Genomic DNA, 21,554 nt, shown 5'->3' with positions numbered 1-21,554 from the left:
ATGGAAATTTATGTGATTGAGGCGAACCATTATAAAAATAAAGAGGGAGCTAACCTACAATACAGTGAATTTTTAAAGTAAAAATTCTTAATTTTTGGACAGGAAAATTTTAAAAAACTGGGAATCTAAATTGTATTGCTAATTTAATTCACTAAAGTTTGAAAATTTAAAATTGTTGTTATTAAAAAATACTGCAAGTTAAAATTTTAAATAAAGTTAAAAAAATTAGTTAAGCGTAAAAATATTTAAAAGGAAACTAAACTATTTGAACTAAGCTACATATGAAAAAAGGGAAATCAATACCGCTAAAAGCTGCTAAACACTAACAAAATTGTTTCACAAGAAAATAGTAAAGTTAAATTAAATTCAAACAATTTTCTTGCGCCATTGCTGCAAGGAATGAAATTTGAATTCAACAAATATTCTCTGTTCGTATAAAGCAAATATAAAGTTTAATTAAGAAATTTTAATTGCAAACAAATAAAAATAATTATTATTGCAGGAAACTAATTTACAATATCATTTAAATTCTAAGAGCATATGTAAATTAATTGCACTTATCTAAAACCATGAAAAAAATATATTATTCCAAAAAATTAAATTTATTATTCCTAAAAATTGCATAAGTGAATAATTGTTGAGCAAGCCGGAGACAGACTTATCAAAGGGAAGTTGCCCCCATACCTAACTCTTCAATTACTCAATTTGTGTTTTGTCATCCATATAGGCAAGTGTAAAAGTAAAATTCAAAACCAAAAGTAAAATCAAATGTGAATTACACACACACACACGCACACACACACACAAAAAAAAATAAATAAATAAATAAATAAAATAAAATAAAATAAAAAAAAAATAAACAGTGGAATCTTCTGCGCCTTATTTAAATTTTATTTAACTATTTTCTTATTAAACATATTTTTGCTGTATACGAATAGAGAATATTTGTTATATATATACACACACATATAATAACTGATTAATATTATATGTTGTGTAACTCCTTAATAGAAGTTTTGTGTTTAAAAAAGGGGATATGTATTCACTTAATTCACAGTACATCACAAAAATATGCTCTCTCTCTCACTAGCATGTTTGCTGATGATTCTTATGATAATATTTTTCTACCAGAGTGTTTTTTCTTTCTTTCACCAGGGCCCAGGTTAAGCCACAACCTGGTTAATCTGCTCCCGGTAAATCAGAAGTTGATTGTACACTCACGTTTGTGAAAATTGCAACACCAAGAAGGAATCGTCATAATTGAATGCAATTTAATACACAGTTGAGTGGTAGTGGTACAAATAAATGATTAAATGTTCAAAGCAAACAAACAAGAACAAGAGATCAGAATCAGTATTTTGTGTGGCCACCACGTGCCGCAATAAGTGCTGCTACACGACGTGGCATGGAGTCAAACAAAGTTTGAATGTCTGACTGAGGAAGAGCATTCCATATCGTTTGTACGCGTACCCAAAGTTCGTCTGCAGATGCAACAGGACGAGGATCACGAGCAAGACGCCGACCAATGACATCTCACACATGTTCAATTGGCGACATATCCGGGGAACATGCAGGCCAAGGAAGAAGCTGTACCTGCTGCGCTGCAAAGAAGGATTTAACAATCCGAGCAGTATGAGGGCGGGCATTGTCCTGTTGAAATACAGCGCCTGGCAAGCTTTGAAGGAAGGGAACAGCTTCGGGCTGTAGAACTTCACGGAAATACCGGTTGCTGTTCAGATTGCCCACAATTTGTAGCAATTGAGATCGTCTATGATATGCTATGGCGCCCCAGACCATAACTCCGGGTGTTCGTCCACTGTGGCGTTCGATAATGCACTCCGGAAGGTGGCGTTCACCGGCATAGCGTCTGACACGAATGCGGCCATCATGGTACCACAAATTAAAGCAGGATTCGTCAGAAAACACGACATGCTGCCAATCAGCACGCTAGTCTCTATGCTGATTGGCCCATCGTAGCCGCAGGCGGCGATGATCGTGCGTTAGGGGGATCCTGTATAAAGGAGTCCATGCGCACAGTCCACACTGCAGCAGACGTCTACGAATTGATGAAGCACACAATGAAACACCTGTAGCTATTGACCACAGTGCTGCCAATTGTCTAGAGGAAGCTGTACGGTCCGTCCGCGCCATGCGGACCAGGTGTCTATCATCGCGAGCTGACGCCACATTTCGGGGTCCACTCCCGGATTTCCGAGTTGTCCGACACTCGTCCGTCCACTGCTTCCAAACACGCATCACTGTGCTGCTGTTACGCTGCACACAAGAGGCTACTGCACAATACGACAATCCAGCTTCACGAAGGCTGGTGATTCTCCCTCGTTCAAACTCTGTAAGTTGTTCAAATCTCGCTCTCTTTCGTCGACAAGGCATAAGTACAGATTGAGTTAACGTTTACCACTAGCAGATAACCACCGATAACCATACACGCCTCGCTACAGCCGTCTATTTATTCGGATCCATCAGCCGTTCAGAGGGCGCTGCTCAGCATACGCATGCGCTACGGATTTGCAATTCTAATCATTTGCATATCATGCGCTACTTTGCATTTCCTGAAAATTTCAGCTCACTCGCGTAAGTCCTTCATGGTGTTGCAATTTTCACAAACGTGAGTGTATATTCTATAAGTTATTTCTCTGTAAATTTGAAGCAATATGTATGCTTTAGAATCTGGTTTGGGTGTCAAACTTCTTCCGAATGTATAATTGATAATTATTTTATAAAATAATATTTGTGCAGATTAAACAATTTTTCCATTTTATTAAAAATACAAATTTTGAATATTTTTTGTATATATTTTATATTTGTAAAATCTATTTTTTTCGCTTCCCTTCTGTATATTAGATGTTAATATCCAGTGAAAATGCAATTAGTTTACAAGCTGGAATACTATCTTCATTATCCTTACTGTTCAAACACGGCAAAAGAGATGATGTGAAAAGTTATGGGGCTCCAGTTCTTAATAAGATACTTGAATGTGGCTTCAAAGATAGTGGAAGCTCTGTTGTTAGAAAAATGGCATTGAAGTTAATTCAAAGGATTGGTAAGTCTTGTTTATTATATTTCTGTATGTTTTTCATAAATATGCATACATTCTTTCTTAAAAAAACATAATTTTAAAACTTAGCTATAACATGTGCTTCTGTATTCACCAAACTCGCAGTCACGCACTTAATAAGCATTATGTTTTGAAAATCCATTTTATAACATTACAGCAATCAACTTTTCCAATGCCATGTAGATATAGACAATATTTTTGGTCAGTCTCATATTATTATGAATCACATAAAATCATTACAGCCAGCAGTGTATCTGGATTTTTAATTTACGGTGGAAATCCTCATAGCAATGTGAGTGGCAACATTCATCTTTGCTGTGCGGTATGCATATATGCTCACCAAAGTGCAAGGATAAAGACGCCGACACTTACTACTTAAATCTCACTTCAACTTACTACTTTGCTTATTCATTGCTGATGTCTAACGTCAGCTCATATGTGTTAATGTTTAAATATTTAGCCTCTTGTGAGATGTGATTTACTTTTTTTAATGTTAAATAAAAATGGTTGTAGCTCTCAGCTGAAGTTTTGTGGTTCTTAGGCCTTTATGATGACTTTCTGATGGATTATAATGGCAATAAAATATTGTCGTAAACTGATAATATCACGCAGTTTTTTACAAACAAGTTAAATGAAGAAACTGGATGGCAAGAGACTGAGGAAAGTTTACCTTTTTGTATGAATTTTGTTTTCATTTATTTTGAGTAGGTGTTTGCCTGTTAAGTTAACTAAAAAAAGGGGGGCAACTTCGTTATAATCTGGGGCAGGGTAGACAGTAGTTAACTTTTAAGTTTAATATTATGTTAAAGATCCCTTTTATATACATAGGTATATGGAGGGTGGGAAGCAACTCAAAGTCAAGCTGGTACACATGCATTATCATGGAGCAGGAGGGCCACCTTAGACAGGAGCCCTTGTCTCTTTTGGAAAACTGCAGGTTTCAATTTGTCTTGTACGACTGCATGTGTGAATTGAAAAGCACCGAGATCAGACCCTTTACATCCTAAATCAGCATTAACATCACTTTCCTACATGGTGGCTGTTTGGATTCCTTGCATGCAGTATAAAATGAAGTTACTATTCCATGCTTCGTCACTCGCTTTCAAGTTCATGGTAGTGCACCCATGTCTTGTCAGCTGTCTAAGGAATTGTGATCAGCTTCATAGCATTGAAAAAACTGGGCAGCCTCTGCAACGCATTGCTGCTGCTCTTCTATTAGTTCTTCGGCACCTACCTCACATATACTTTATGGTACCCTTAATCATCATACTCTGTTTTGTACACTAATCCAAAACTAATGTTAAGAGTTCCACTACTTGTGCTATTATGATTCTTTGATTGTCTCTGATAGTGTTGTTAACCTGTTGGGAGTTTTTTAACCTGTTTGGTGCTTTCTCCTGTGCTGAAGGTTTTTGGGCATCCACTTCGACTTTCGTTCATTGCACGTATGTATCCAACTTTAAAGCAGTCCACCCACTCATACCCATTTGTTGAGTCATGATGCTTGATCCATACTGCACTTAAGAGTTGATGATGAACGTCTGCTCTCTTGACTCCTTCTGAGCACAGAAAGATCACTATACAATGTGCTGTCCACAGCACTGAAATCTAGCAGTGATGTAGGCATATGTAGCCCTTCTTTGCTCCACAACTGAATGGGACAGTCATGGATACTCCTACCTCTACAAAGTTATCTTTACTTTTTGATTTACCTTTGTATCTTTGATGCATTTGTAAAACTTATATGCATTTTAGCCCTTTGTGCTGACCATCTGCATATTTCATTGACATTCTGTAATCATATATAGCAAAATACTTTTCGATTTAGTAAGAAAGGAAACCTTACTGCCTGACTTCCTTATAATCGGTTGAGTTTTCTATAAAACTGATGCCACTCAAGATTGATTTTTGCGAATACTTTTCTGAACATTGCTTTACACAGATTGATAGTGACTAATATAATTTAAAAGATTTTTCTGTAGATTTTAATTGCCATATTAGTCTAAATGTAAAATATCATTTCCTTAAAATACCCTTTTGAAATCAATACTGTTTTGAATGTAAAGCCTAGTATTTAAACAGTACATTCAGTATAAACAGTAGAACCTAGTACATTCAGATTTATCACTTATCTCTCAACCCCTTAGTAGTTGTGCCTGTCTCTTGTATGGGCAGGCAGTTTGAATAAATTTTGTCATGACCGTATCTCACACAGGCTGTGCATTTGTAATAAAAACTCATGGGAGTTCCAATTTTTATCGCACCTGTATAAATTTTATTTACAAGGTATATTCACAGGTGGCAGCACAGTACTTCTACTTTGATATACAGGAGTAATATGCTGATTTAGAAAAAAAATTCTGTTGGAAAATATCTTGAAGGGATTTATTTTCACTACCCGTCACTATTTTCCCCCCTCTTTCTTTCATGTTTAACATTTGCAAAATGAATAGCTCAAGTGAACAAGAGGATTTAAGTCGTGAAGAATCAGGAATAGATTTAGAAGGCAGCTTTTTTTTTTTTTTTTTTTTTTTTTTTTTTTTTTTTTTATCCTCAGATGCTTTTGATTCTGAAGACAGTGATAATAGTGACGATCCTGTGCAACTTTTACCTGGGCACCAATGGAACAAAATTTTGCTGGATGCCCCAGATTTTCGTTCTTTTTTTCAGTTTAAATCATTGCCTAAAGTTAATATTTCCTTTCAAGGCAGTTCAGGCATTTTACAATATTATGAGCATCTTATAAATGATGAAATAGTAAATGTAATTAATTATAAAAGAGACTTATCGTTATGCTGAGCAATCAGGTTATAGTAAAGAAAATACTTTCTTCTAACTTTCAAACTTTGAAAGGCAGAACAGAATGAAAACTTGTATCTCCACATGAAATGCATTTGTTCCTTGCACTTTCAATTTTACTGAGTATAATAAAAAAACCTGAAGAAAGCATGTATTGGTCTAAGAAACATCATTGGAATCACCTTTTTTCTGTAAGATTATGTCATATAATATTAGTCATACTGTGAAATCAAAAAATACTTTCATTTTGTGAACAATGATTCTCATACTCCAGGAAATCATCCTAATCCAAAACGCTACAAAATTTGGCTCATATGTGAGCAACTAATGGATAAAATAAAAAGAAAGTGTTCATTACTACTTAAATTCCAAATTAAGCCAAGGTCACTGTAACATCACAGTATGCTGTGCAAAAATTTCTTTTTGCAGCATTTAGGTAGTGTGTTTTAAACAAGTATGAAAGTGATTTAACAGTGTCTTCAAAAGTGCTTATCTTATTTAGAAAGAGAAATATCAAAAGTGGTATTGAAGTGTGATTAAGTTCTTCGGTTCTAAATTAATTCTTCAAATTTGTTTCGATTGAGGAAATCCAAATGCTGATATTCAAAGCATAAATGTGTTTTTATGTATCATGATAAACAAGTTTTTTGAGTTTCTCTAAGTGCATCATTATACAAAAATTGCTCAATAATTGGTTATATTTTGAAATCTGAAAATGTAATGTGGCACTGTATTATGAAAATATCAAATTAAAATGTATAAGTAATCTAAGATTTTATTCAGGGGAGATTATTAAATTTTATTATTAGTAGTAAATGTAAGCTTGTCAAAAATTTTGAATTTATGTTAAAAGTTTTGGAATAATTTTGTTGACAAGATAAGAATTTTGCAATTATTTTGTAAATAAGATTATTGTTTAAAAATTTGAATTTTAAGAATTTTCTAATTACTTTGAGAATATTTCTATGAAATATAACTGAAATAATTATTAAATGGGAGAATATTAAATATTGTTAAAATTTATACAAATACCAATGATTTAAAACATTGAATAGTCGTAATAAAATTTATATCAGAATTTAATTAAGGGTAAAATGTGTTGAAATTTTTTTGGAATTATGGTAAATGAATGTTACAATTATCAATAATTTATGTTGAGCGAGTACTGGTTCTGAAACGGAGGCCTGTTTTACCTCTGTATAATTGTTCCGTTTACTCTCCTCATATGATATAAACTTTGAAGGCTTCCGCTTAATTAAATGTTTTTTTTTTTAATTTTTTTATGAAGTGTGATATTGTTTAGTATAAATGGAATGTTGTAATGCAGTTCACTAACCACTCATGAAAAGTTAATACATGAGTCAGTTTAAAGCGAATATGTGTGTACTAGGAGAAAACTGTGGGGTCTTCAATTTATGTAAAATAAAGAAAGTTGTAAAATGTAGTAATAAAAGTTAAAACCATAATTTCAACAGTACTATTACAAATGATGAAATATTACTTATAAATGTGAAAATTTGTATGGTGTAAAATTTTAAGATTTATGATTATTCGTAATAATTAATGGGTATATAATATTTTTATAATAGTGATCTTGTGTGTAAAAAGTTTTGGAAATCCTTTCCTGAAGTATCAAAATTGTGATGAGAATATGCCCCCAAAAAGAACTTTTTACATACTGAACTCAAATTTTAATATGACTTTAAAAATCTGTAATTATTTTAAAACAATATAGTGTTTAAAATTATTTTTGAACTCCAAATTTTACATATTATAATATTATGTTTTGTATGTTTCAAAATTATATATCTCATGTTTTGCTACCATAAGTTTTTTTTCCCCCTCTCAAAATGGCTTCTCTATTGCTCTGTCTTTTTCTCTTTGAAAGCTGGAATGTGTAAATTAAAAAATATGAAAGCAAACTTCTAAATTAATTCATTCTAACCTCTTTTATTTTTATTTCATTTGGGAACTTCATCTCCCTGTCTTAGAAATGGCACTGCAAGTCTAAACTGTGTTATTCAAATTTATCATGCGATCTTACGTAAATGCTTAATGCAGATGCCTCTTGACCAATCACCAAATTGTAAACCAAAACTTAAAACTGAAACTTTTGCCTCCCCCCCCCGTCTTCCTTTGTATTAGTACTGTGACTCTCTCTCTCTTCTGGCTTATGCTTTCATCCTGTTAAGACGCTGCAGCAATGCTCTAACGTTCTGGAAAAGGCAGGATTGGAGTGCAAAGTGAATTATGGCCACTAAAATGTGAATTTAAAAAGATAAGGAATCTAATTAGGCTCGACTGTTTGTTCTTCATCAAAATGAATAGGCACTCTAAGCATCAAGTATCTACGCCATCAATGGTTATCTTTTGAATGGGTTCATGAGTTATAATTTGTTTCTATTTCTAATATAAATGATGGGATACTTGAGTTTCTAAGCAAGAAGTGGAATAAACATTTCGAAATTCATTTTTTCTAATAAAGAGCTCTTAAACAACTTTTTGCTTTTGGGGATGTGAATTCTTTTATTAAACGGTTCCAAATTTGGCGTCTTTTCAACATTTTGGTGATTTTAAGCTTAGTTTCTATAGAAACTTTTTAATTCTGCAATCTGAGGATTTTTCGAAGATTTTTTTTTAAAACTTTGTAACATTGATAAATTTCATTAAAATAATGGTAATATATTGAAATTATATTTAAAAAATAACATTAAAATAAAACATTTTTATTTTTCGGTGTCATATTATAAAGTTTCGTTTTCACAACTTATTATACAATATTTTGGGTGTGAAAAATAAACAAGGTATAATGCTATAAAGCACAATTTACGAAACAGCTCTTAGCAAAAGCAAAATTAGCTAAGTAATTAATTAAAATGTCTTGTTTTTAATTTAGTAAGAGTTTTTCCCATGTAATTGTCTCACAATATTCAAAATTCTCAGAATGTGCATCAGTTTTTCTCTATAAAATTAATTTTAAACTTTTCCCTTCCTTTTTTTTATCCAAAATTATTTCTGACTTTTTGCTGTTATAGAAATGGTAGGGATAATTTTTCTTTAGGATTTTAGACTTTGCAGCTTAGAAAGTTTAGAAAGATTTGAAGGCAGGATTTATAGACCCACGATTCTAGAAGATTTGAGAAATATGTGACAAAATGAAAAATGTCTCCATGGTATCAACATGTAATGGATGTATTTTACAGAAAGTGTGCAATAAATTTCTTACTTTTTGGAGAACGTCTGTAGAACAATGAAAACATAATATTTGAATGTTTTACTTCTGATGCTAGAATCTTAATATGTTTATCTTCCCTTTATTTTCTCTACTTTTCGCTAGACACAAGCATGGAAAATTTCAAAAATGCTTCTAATCTTATCACATGGGCAGGCATTATAGAAAGGGATTTTTTTATTAATAAAGAAATTGAAAACTTATAATGACTTTACTTTGAAAGATTAATCTAATATGTCTTAATGTACCATACACATAGCTGGCACTAGGCATTTTCCCACTTGATGCAATCTTGTGGATCCTAAATTCTGTTGCCTAGTGCCTTTCTAAATGCTTCCAATGCCAGCTCTAAATTCTAAAAGTTTTGCCATTTCTAGATTTTGTTGTTGGGTGTGTCATTAAATTCTAAAAATTCTGCCACATCAGCTCTGTAACTGGCCTTTACCATATATATTTCATATTTCTTCTGAATATTCATATTACTAAAGAAATAAAATTAGTGGCTTTTTCTGTACATTCTAAATGCATTTAGTGTTTTTTAGAATAACAGAAATCCTTAATTAAATCCAAAAATTCTAAAATGAAAAGAAAACGTGTTGAAGAAAGAAACTGAATACATAAAGAAAATTATTCTTCAAAGATATGTGCAGTTATTATTATGTAAATTACCCAATTATTTATGATTTCAGACTTTACTGTAATTTTCCATTTCTATTTCTTCATATGGTAGAGTTACTGAGCCATATTAAATTAAAATTAAATTGTATAATCTTTGATCACTAGTTCACATTATTAGTTTGAATTTGATTGTTCTTAATTAAGACACAATAACACGCCGAATAAATACTAATTCAGAAGTCAAAGAACAAAAATCAGCGTTATACCTACAAAATTTTCACAGGACTAGTTTCGATGGTTTTACCGAACCATCACCTTCAGCTGCAAAACCGCAAATGAACAAGATAGGAAATAATGATTAGATAAGATAAGAAAGCCTGGACAAGAATAAGCAAGTGGCGCCATCTGTTGGCGAAACCAGAACTAAAACATAATTTCTCTAAAAGCCAAAGGCAAATTTGGATTGGAATTAGGATCGTTAACTAGAACAAGTATTTTGTAGGTAAAACGCTGATTTTTGTTGTTTGACTTCTGAATTGATTGTTCTTGTTTAATTGTGTCACCGTGAGCTATAATTGATTTTGTTAGCATCAGAACATGCCTTTATGTTTTAAGTTCTTTTTAAATAAGAGGCTGATTTAAACCTTTGTCTAATATTGTAGTTAATTTCAGACATAGCGATAATGAGCTTCACGTCTGTCGAGGGTTTTGGACTATTTAACTTTTACAAGATCAATTAAACCGTCATAGATGCATTGTGGGGAGGTTGACAAGTTAGGAGATAAAGCACACAGAAACTAGCGAGAGCATTGGTTTGCATATTGAGACAAATCTCTAATTGTTAGAAAAGATGCCTAAAGAGAAGGAAATTGATATAAACTAGCCAAAATGTCTGGGAAAGCTTCCAATTAAAATGACGGTTAAATATTTTGTCGAGTGTTGTTGTTACAAAGCATAAATGTTTTGTAGCTTTTAATGTCTAATTATCGTAATATTGCTTAAGAATCTGTGTCATAAATTACATATATTTTAAACTGAAATTTTATTAGATTTTAATTTTTATAAAGCTTTTTTTTTAACAAATATTGTTAAAAAATAAAATTTAATAGTTGTCATGTAAATTCATAATGACTAAGGTTAACAAACTACATAATATAATTATTTATAACTAACTGCTTACCCTTAAAAATTATATCTACATATTAGAGTATTAACACTACATATGAGTATTAATAAAAGGCAATGCCTTTCATTAATACTCATTGTGGTCACAAGATAAAATATAAAAATGTAAAAATTCAAGTTAAACTTATTCTTTGCATCTACTGAGACTTAAAATAATACAAAACAACTTATCACCTCTGTGCTTTAATGGCTTATTGGAACTTTAAAATATATTAACTGGGTTACAACCCCCGGAACTGTACACGAAGCTACGACACTAACTGCATCAAACAGAGCCTAAATAACTTTCAACACTTGCCAACCATGCCTACATCAGGCCTTTCAGGTTTGTTCTAATCAGCAGGTCTCTCTCTAGACAAGCAGTGACAGCATTCAGTCTTTTGTTATTAATGATGCTGATTATGATCTTATTTCTCATTTTAACGTATGCTATTTGACATAAAAATCTACCTGCTATTTACTAAACCAAGTAGACTGAGTAAGAATGTGACAAAATGAGATAAAAAAATTAACATAAAGCTAACTGTTAGTAAAACGTAAATGTCACTTACCTTCTTTCAAATATTACCAACTATTATAAGTGTAAAATATTTAAGGCTACTTGATAAATTGCATAAAGTTTATTTTATTCTCAATCTTATTAAAAAATTATGTTAATTAATTCATGTTTAGTAATAATGCATACTACTTAGGGATCTATTTTATTTTTAGGATGGTATTACAAAAGTGAAATTCAGGCATAGGTAATATTTTCAATTGAATTTATTCAGTTCTCATTTGCTCATAGGTCCTTAATTTTTTTCAGTAATGGTCCTTAAAAGTACTTAATTTCCATGTGCAGAAATGTGTACAAACCATGTATATGTGTGTTAGGTCATCTTATATATGAAGTCAACTGATTTTAGGGCTGGTATGGTATCATATTAAAATGGTTTGCATGTTCATTAGACAGGAACTGTATTTGGATTACTGTGGGAAGCAAGGATTCTACAATTGCAAATGTAGAGAATTATAAACAATAATGCAGCAAACCTAAGAATAAAATCTGTTTGATACTTTCATAGAAAGTGCAATTCAGTATTTCATTTAACTTATCATATCTAAATGAAAGGTGGGTGTTCCCACTATTGGATATCCTAACATTTTTTCCCACTGTATTTACAGCTAAAAAAAAAAAAAAAAAAAAAAAAAAAAAAAATGGCTGTTATAGAAAATAATATGCTTCTTTAATGTATTCCCAAACAAATAATTAAAACCTAATTTGAATAATATATTTTCTTGGTAGAACAGACAAAGTGGAATAAAAGTCTTGGGAATTTATTCATGCCTTTATGATATGAATGTAATTAAAATTATGTGTTATATGGAATACCATAATTTCACATTATTCATCTGTCCTTTGTTATCTTCTGTCTGTCTGAAATGGCCTAAAATGTAGACAGTGGTATCTTCTGCATGCAGAGTGCCTATTGCAGATCAGTTTCTAATGATCATAAAGTTTCTCACAAGAAACACTACAATTCTACAGTTACAAAGTACCTCCACATCTAACTTGTTCACTCAACACAACCATGTGTAATATTTATTTAATAAAACAAGATCTGTAGGCATGTTCATTGTGTCAGCAAATGAAGTAAAAAATGCATGTAAGATACATTGTGGAGGGTTGCAATAGCAGTACTTCCAAAAGCTATGGAAAAACTGGTAAAAGTGTACAGCTGCACAAGGAGATTATTTTGAAAGCACTTTGTCAATATTTTTAACCTATTTGTGATAAATAGCTACAAGCTTTAATGTTTAGATCCTATTTCATATGATGCTTTAAGTTAAAAAAATCTTATTTGATTACAACAAAATTATTGTTAAAAGAAATTTTTAAAATTATTTAATAGTTTTTGACATCACTTAACTATCAGAATAATACAAGGAAGCAAAATGGTAATTTAGTGCTTTGTTGCATCTTTAATTATGTATAACATCAGCTTTTAATTATGAACATAAGCCATTAAGCATAATATTTTACATTCCGTGGTCTTTTGATTAAAATATGCAAACTGAAAAGAAGTTTGTCTGTTATTGGTCACTTCAAGAGCTGGTTGTGGAAAACCAGTAAGTTACCATGAGAGGCTACTCTTAAAATATTTTTTTATTTCTCATGTAATTCTTAAATAAAAGTCATGGCTGCAGATAATTTTCATGGTATTTTAGCATTTATAAAAACCAATGTATGAAGATTATTTTGTGGAGCTAAGAATATTCAACAATATTCTTAACTCAAAATGTAAATCTTGAAACAGGAGTTTGCATTGTTTCACCTTTCATTCAAGACTGTTGCTATTTGGCAAAATGTAAGATACTTATCTTTCAAATTGAATTTGTCTGTGATTGATTAACAAAGAATATTATTTTATTTCTTTTTAATCTGTGTTTTGTGTGTTGTGACTTATCTTAATTGTCTAACAGTAACATCAGAATAAGCCCTCGAACTTCTCAGTTTTGCCCCCGATTTTGATGGAGAGCATTCCGGGGGACAGATGCGAGGGGGGATCTCCCACCCCTCTTCCTCTACCACCAACCTCTTGTGAGGACAGATATAGTGATATAGTCTCACAGATATACTCTTGTGAGGCTTGTACAATATTTAGAGTGCCCTCATGCCAAACAGATACTCTACATTTACAAACATTTATGGCTTCTCCGGGATCAGACCCTGATGGAGAGCTCCCCGGGATCAGACCCTGATTGAGAGCACCCCGGGGGACAGATGCAACAGATTTGGAGACGGATATGCCTTTATCCATTTTTTGCAGCAATTCCACTTTTTTTTTGATGGACATCGAAACATGCTTTTGCTTTGTAGATCCTTTGGCAGCTCTAGAATTGGAAATTTTTTTTGATGTAATCAAAAGTTCAAGCTTAATTTTTATAAAATTGCTCCAACAGTCTGCAAAAAATAATAAGCCAGATCCAATTAGACGATTAAGGAACAGCGCAATCTGCAACATTAAATGAAATGCCTTAATCAGTAAAGAAAATTTTAGCCTAGCTTATACCATCTGTTACACATTAAATGCGCATGCGTAAAGCATAAAAATTTAAAAAAAAAAAAAAGTTTTGGGCTTTGAGGTTTAGATTATAGATCATTCCAGATAATGGACATCCGGATTACGGACTTTATGCTGTATTTATGTATGTGATGATGTGGTTTTGGAGAAAAAGATGAAACCTAATTCATGCTTGAGTCTTGGCCGAGAAACTGTTTCGATGGCTGTCTGGTGCGACTGGCTTGCTGGTTAAAACATCACTTTTATTTTTTACACAATTTTATTTCTGAATAATTTTTAAACAATTATTCAGAAATATACTTCTGGTTAAAACTGATACAACACTAGCAATGCCTAAAATCCTCTTTAATTGATATATGTAGTTTACATTTTAGACAATGAAGGAGAAGGCAAACAAGCGATGTGGTTTATTCAGGCAACAGCAAACGAAAGAAAGCAATGCGTACTCTGTCTTTATGCATACATTATTGATAGCCAGAAAGTCGCTGCTTTAAACCTGAACAGCGATTGGCATGCAGATGTCACAGTACAAAGAAATTGCATAATGTGTGATGTAACATGCCGCCAAGTGATACAGCAAAGTATATTCTTTGAAGCAGAGATGCATTTAATTAAAATTATGAATTTAAATATCCAATTGATTCTAATTAAGTTTAATATTTTTGTTTTATATATATTTTGCATATCCCCCCCCCCTTCAAAGAGAAAGACTTGGTGAAAGGATAGCCTTTAGAGAAGATAACAGCAGTGTTAGCCTAAACAAGAGAAATTTTTTTAGAATATTTACAATATTTACAAATGCAGTGAGAAAGTAAATGAAGTGCTTCAAAGATATAGCATGTAAGGTTTTCACTATGCCCCATCATTTGTTTCATGAACTTTCTCATATTCGAATATATATATATATATATAAGAAAGAAAGAGAAAAATATAATTTAGGAATGTAATAACAAAAGGTTAATTTGCAAATGGAATGCAGAAATGGATTTAAACTAGAATTGGAAAGTTTCTAAGTGATAAGTTTGTAAAGTTCTTGAAATATTCTTGAAACATTATCTCCATATGTCCTGAATTTTGAGTATTGTTCAGTGAGATTTCAGGAGAATGTTTAAAGTGAATTTTATAGTCAGTTGAAAGTCTTGTAAAACCATGTGCTATAATGAATATAAATTCAAAATAAATTCAATATAATGAATATAAATTCAAACAAATTCAATATAATGAATATAAATTCAAAATATTTCTAAGATATAGTGATGAAATTATATGTTATGTAGTATAAAACAAATTCAGATTTTTTTATCATACAGCAATGTGAAAAGTCTTTAACCCTTTGAGGGGCGGTATATAAAATAATTTAAACTGTGGTAAAATTTTGCATGAACTATAACTTATGGACCCTAAGGACACAAAATTGAGACTTAAAAAAATTCTAGAGCGAAATCCTGAATTTTGAGAGCCAGTATATATTTTATACCGGCTCTCAAAATATATACCGGCTCCCCTCTAGGACATTTTTTTCCAGGTAGTTGCCAACTGTTAATCTTTGTTTTTTAAATTAATTTTGGGTACTTTTGATGTGCGCCTGTAGTGATGAGTGCTTGAATATAGTTATGTAAGTCTAAAGACAAAATTTTCTTAAATTTCGGCAGAAATTTAAAATTTTAAAAATAAAATTTATGTTTTTATGCACTTTGATGATGCAACCCAGCTGAACATACTTATGGGTAAAAAGCTCTTCAACTTGATTTAAATTCAATATTATTTTTTAAAAAAAATTTTGCAAATATAACACTGCTTGTGTAAATCGTATCATGCTGTAACTGAACTAGTATAATATTATAAGCAGATGTAACTCAGCCAAAAATTTTAAAAAAATTGAAAAATGAAGCACTACGACGACTCAGCTGAGAAAGTATGTTGCATTTTTGAAGTTGTATTTTATGCTTTAGATAATATGTGAAAAAAACCATGCTTCATACTATGATACGAAGAATTACCCCCCCCCTCCACGCACACACACTTTAGATTACGGAGGTCCGTAAGGGTCCCTTTTTTATTTTTTGTAAATATAGGTTGTAATATATCTTTTTGTTCAGGAAGAAACACCGTTAAACAATTTTATTATTTGATACACCTCAAAGCTCTTATTCTGATTTTCAACCCTTTTGGCTTCATAGGGGATCCTTTTCAACTTTTAGATAAATTTTAGTTTGCATCTAAAACGGGGCTTAGAAATATTTTTCCTCCTTTCACCAACTGTGAAAATTTATTTCCGAAACAACCTATTTGTATCAACCAGAGCGCAAATTTCTCTTGTGTTCTCTAGTCTTTCATCTGAAATTAACAAAGAATTAAAAAGAATTTCCCTAAAGAATAAAAGCAGGCTTTCAAATCAGCAGTTTTTGTGATTACACTATGAGACGGACCTTAAGTACATTTCCATTTTAAGTGAGCTTTCCCTTTGTGTGATCTTATCACACTTCGCAAAGGGAAGAAGGCCTGGCTCCCGAAAGACAAATTGGTTGTCAATCACCTCTTTTCATTTTCTTACATTCTAGGATTTTGAAAAACAGGAAGCATCAGGTGTCTTTTGGGCGCTAGCATGCCACGTTTAACCCCCACAATTGTGTGAAGTTTTGACCCCAGATGGCAATTTTGAAATCGATGAGATAAGTGCTGAAATAAAAATTTTAGCTAAACACAGACGAATGAAACTTGAGCTGAGTACACAAATAATAAATGAAACTAATATACTTGTATTCAGTTCTAGCGCAGGGTCAGAAAACTCCCCGTTTCTCCATGAACATAATATTTAATCCTAAACGATTTATAAGTTAATCATGAAATATTATTACATCATAAACTGTTATAATAATAAAGAAATTCTGTCACGTCACAGAGTAGAAAAGGAGAAGACTGGTGCTGCCATCTATTGGCGTGGTATCCTCAGCGTGGGCGCCGGTATATATTATATACCGGTTTTAAAATCGTATAAATAATCTGCTGTTAATTATCACTTCTGACTGAAATGAAGTAAATATATATGATTCAGCATGTATACGTCATATATTTGCAGATTTTGAATTTTTTCTTTCCCTCCAATAGAATTTATCAATCTTCCAACATGATACCTTGGAACGGCGTATATTAATTTCATAACTGTAAAACATTGAGCATTCATAGGGTGATGTTGCCATTTAGAATCGAAAGAAAATACTAGACACTTACGATTATAGCTTTTGGTGTAGAAAAATTAGCATTTTTTCGGAGGTTAAAAAATTGACAAACAACCGGTATATATTATATACCGGTGCCCTTCAAAGGGTTAATCAGGACTCGTCGAGACTGGCGATTCCAGATTATCGGTTTTTCCGGATTATAGATCATCAGTTTAAATCTGGTAAGATTGCAGAAATCATAAAATTAAAATTATGAAACCGTAATTTATGAAATAAAGAGCAATTATGATGTAAATGGTATCAAAATTTACAAAAAACAAAAAAGCCTAATATTTATTTGTTTACTTTATTAAACATTTCTTTCAACGCATGCATGTGTAAAGCATACATTACGCATAGTCAAAATTAGAAAATTGCAACCAGAAAACTATTTAATGTGTATTCGTGATATTTAGAATGACAAGGAATTTGATGTAAATCATATTGAAGACGGAGTACATTGAGATGAAATACTGCATTTAGTAAGGAATTATAAGCCGAATAAAATAAAAACATCTTCCCTGAAGATAAGGATAGTGCTGACAGATCAACTTCCAGTTGATTGTGCGCCCCCCCCCCCTCCGCAGAGCAGTATGGTGTTTTCCGGTTATGTTTTTACCACCAATCCTCGAATTCCATATCACAGATTAGCTTCTTACTGCATTAATATAATATTAACAAGACATAGTGCACAATAAAAATTAAGCTTTATTTAGGAACTTCGCGCGCACTCCCTGACAGCCTGCCTGTTTCGCTCTGCTCGCTACTCGTAAGAAACTTCTCCTCTAGGGTTGCCACACTTATCGGAGGGTGCAAGGCGCGCTCCTTATCGCCATCACCACAGAGTTTCCCCCCAGTTCCTTTAATGGCTATTCAAAGGAACGACATAGGTTATGAAATTATCTCAGAGTATCCGTGCTGTCGGGTATTTTTTTTATGATTACAAAATTAGAATATAAAATTAGAAAAGATCAAAATGCAATTCAATATATAACAAGGTATTGACACATATAATAAACATGAAATAACAAGAAATATGTTAAGATATGAATTTAAAAAAAATGTTTTAAATTGTTATGTAAGAAGCAAGTTTCTTAGGGAAGTGAACATGTCTTCCCGATCTGGTGACAGTTTGTGTCTTAGAGAGTTCGTTTGCAGATTTATTCTGCTGAACTGTCTTTAAGTCTTTATTTGTTTTCAGTTCAGGCAAATTAGAGTCCGAAAGCAAATAGGCTGGTTTCAGACGGTCTATAGACACAGTAGATTTCAGACCGTTAACATCAATTGTGAAAGTTTTGTCCGTTCTAGAAAGGACTTTATGCGGACCTGTGTATGGTTGGCACAGAGGTGGCTTTACTCGATCGACACGTAAGTATACATGCATACACGACTTTAAGGTAGCACTTACGTAACATTTTTCTTGGCAATGTGCAGATGTTGCTATTGGATTCAATTGTTGCATTCTATGCCTAAGATTCGTGATCAATTGTGTGTCATACGGAGATATCTTAGATGACATTATCATATCACTAGGCAGCTTGAGAGTTGTGCCGTACACCAGTTCAGCACAAGATGACTGTAGATCTTCCTTTACGGCTGTCCGAATACCAAGCATAACAACTGGTAGTGTTTCAGTCCAGGTATTGGTCTCGTGAGCCTTGAGAGAAGATTTTAAATGTCGATGAAATCGTTCAACAATGCCGTTGGACATTGGATGATAGGCTGTTGTTGTGATTCTGTTCGTACCTAAAATGCGCGTAAATTCTGCAAAAAGTGCGGATCTCATTTGAGAACCTTGGTCTGTTGTTATGATCGATGGGCAGCCAAAACGAGATATCCAACAGTTGAAGATGGCTCTGCAAATGGTTTCCGTTTTCATATCCGGGATGGGAATGGCTTCAGGCCATCTGGAGAATCTATCTATTAGAGTCAAAAGGTACACGTTGCCTTCTGATGGAGGTAACGGTCCGACGATATCCATATGGATTTCTGAAAAACGTGCATCAGGAAGAGAGAATGTGCCCAGTGGTGCTTTAGTATGCCTAGTAATTTTCGATTTTTGGCAAGATTCACAGGATTTCACCCAATTTTTGATATGACGTTTCATATCGGGCCATACATAACGAGAACAAATAAGCTTCGTAGTAGCTGCAATTCCTGGATGTGACAGATTATGCAGATGATTAAAGATGAGTCTGCGAAAGGAATTCGGAACAAATGGACGAGGAATGTCTGTTGATATGTCACAAAGAATATTACCATCAGAATATTGGCACGGTTTAAATTCCAGTTTCAAAGATGAAGTGTTGTTTTTGAGAAGGTCTTGTACCTCTGGATCATGCCGTTGAGCTTCCGAAAATTTTTTAAAATCCAAAAATGGAGATTTTGTTATGGAATCAATTTCGATTCTTGAAAGAGCGTCAGCAACGACGTTTTTTGAACCTTGCACATGCTTAATATCAGTAGAGTACTGAGAAATAAAATCTAAATGGCGGAATTGTCGAGGTGAACATTTATGAGGGTTCTGTTTAAAAGCGTATATTAACGGTTTTTAATCCGTATAAATTATAAAATTTCTGCCCTCTAACATGTGTCGGAATTTCTTAATTGCAGAATAAATAGAAAATAATTCCCTATCGTACGCGGACCATTTCTGTTGACTTTTACTGAGTTTCATAGAGAAAAATGCTATAGGTTCCCATGTTTGTTGAGACAACTGCATAAGTGTGCCGCCGATTGCGACGTCTGAGGCATCTACCCAGATGCTTAGCTGGGCTCCGGGAATAGGGTGTCTCAAAAGGGTAGCCTGAGCAATGGCATTTTTGGCAGCATTAAAGGCTTGTTCAGCATTCTCGTTCCAATTTAATTGTGGGGATGAATCCTGAACACGAGAACGAGATTTCTTTTTATTAATATAGCCTTCTAACAATTTTATTAAAGGAGAAAGAATATGTGCTGCTTTAGGTATGAAACATCTATAAAAGTTAAACATGCCTAAAAATCGGCGAAGCTGAGTGAGAGTGGTAGGTTGAGGAAAATCTAAAATACATTTGACTTTGTCAGGAAGAGGTTCAATTCCGTTTTCACTAAGGTGAAAACCTAAGAAATCAATAGATGTTTGACCAAAGGTGCATTTTGAAACATTTATGCAAAGTCCATATTCCTGAAGTTTGGAAAATAAAGCTTTCAAATGCCTGCAATGTTCCTCAGAATCTTTAGAGGCTACGAGCAAGTCATCGACAAAAGCGTAAACGCCTTCTAAATCCCGCGTGACTTCATCTATAAAACGTTGAAAATTCGCAGATGCATTGCATAAGCCGAATTGCATACGGATACTTTCGAATAAACCGAATGGTGTGCATATGGCGGTTTTGTGGATGTCGGCTGGGTTAATTGGTATTTGATGGTATGCCTTAATCAGGTCGACATGACTAAAAATTTTAGTACCGTGCAATGCAGCAGTAAAATCGGCTAAGCATGGAATAGGATATTTGTCTTTTATTGTTTGAGCGTTCAATGCTCGATAATCTCCTACAGGTCTCCATTCCAGACTTCCCTTTTTTGGAACCATGTGAAGTGGGGATGCATAATTGCTGCTCGAAGGTCTCAAATGCCCCAATTGCATCATAGTTTGAAATTCTTGTTTTGCTATTTTTAAGCGATCTGGAGCTAACCGATGAGGTTTTGCAACCACAGGTGGACTTTTAGTTATGATATAATGAACGGTGTTATGTTTAACAGGTTGGTTAGGATCTGGTAATCTAGTAACTGAAGGAAATTCTTTTAAAATTTTGTGATATGGTGTATCACTAAGTACAGTTTTTACTGAATAAATGCTTGCATTTTTCACGCAACCGACGGTTTTAAAATGCGTTTTTAAATCTTTGAGACATTTGTTTCTGAGATCAGGCACCAATTCAAAGAAATGGAGAAAATCTGCTCCAAGAATGGGTGTACTAACATTTGCTATAAGAAAAGTCCATGTAAACTGTCGTCTTAATTTGAAATCCAAAGAAAGTGTTTTTTGACCATAAACATGAATAGTAGAAGAATTAGCAGCGAAAAGTGTTTGTTGGGACGAATTCCGTTTTTGAGAATTATTTGCTGGAAGTAAGGACACGTCAGAGCCGGTATCGACCAAGAATGAAAGGTTTGTTCTACGGTCACGAACGAACAGGCGACGTGAAACTTGAGGCAAAGAATAAGTCGCCTCTATTCTTTGCTGGTTTCGTTTCCCTGCCATGAATAAGGTTTTGTACATTTTTCATCTCTACACTTTTTCCCAAAACGTCTATGATACCAGCAAACAGAATAATCTCTCCTTTTGGAATTGCTTCTTTCCTTATTGCGATCTCCGC

At 33.1% G+C, this 21,554-nt stretch overlaps 1 protein-coding gene across 1 annotated transcript in view; it reads left to right on the top strand.

The window, feature by feature from the left end:
- The window catches only part of Tbcd (tubulin folding cofactor D), a 119,457-nt gene that overhangs the window by 20,924 nt on the left and 76,979 nt on the right, over positions 1 to 21,554 (top strand). The window contains exon 4 of the mRNA XM_085818493.1: positions 2,863 to 3,061. Coding sequence (XP_085674619.1) covers positions 2,863 to 3,061 — 199 coding nt within the window. The remainder of the gene's footprint in view (positions 1 to 2,862; positions 3,062 to 21,554) is intronic.

This window comes from Stegodyphus dumicola, chromosome 6, assembly GCF_044657685.1.
Source record: "Stegodyphus dumicola isolate Sdum_Otavi_A_Nest chromosome 6, ASM4465768v1".
NCBI lineage: Eukaryota > Metazoa > Arthropoda > Arachnida > Araneae > Eresidae > Stegodyphus > Stegodyphus dumicola.
This window is presented reverse-complemented; position numbering and strand designations above follow the sequence as displayed.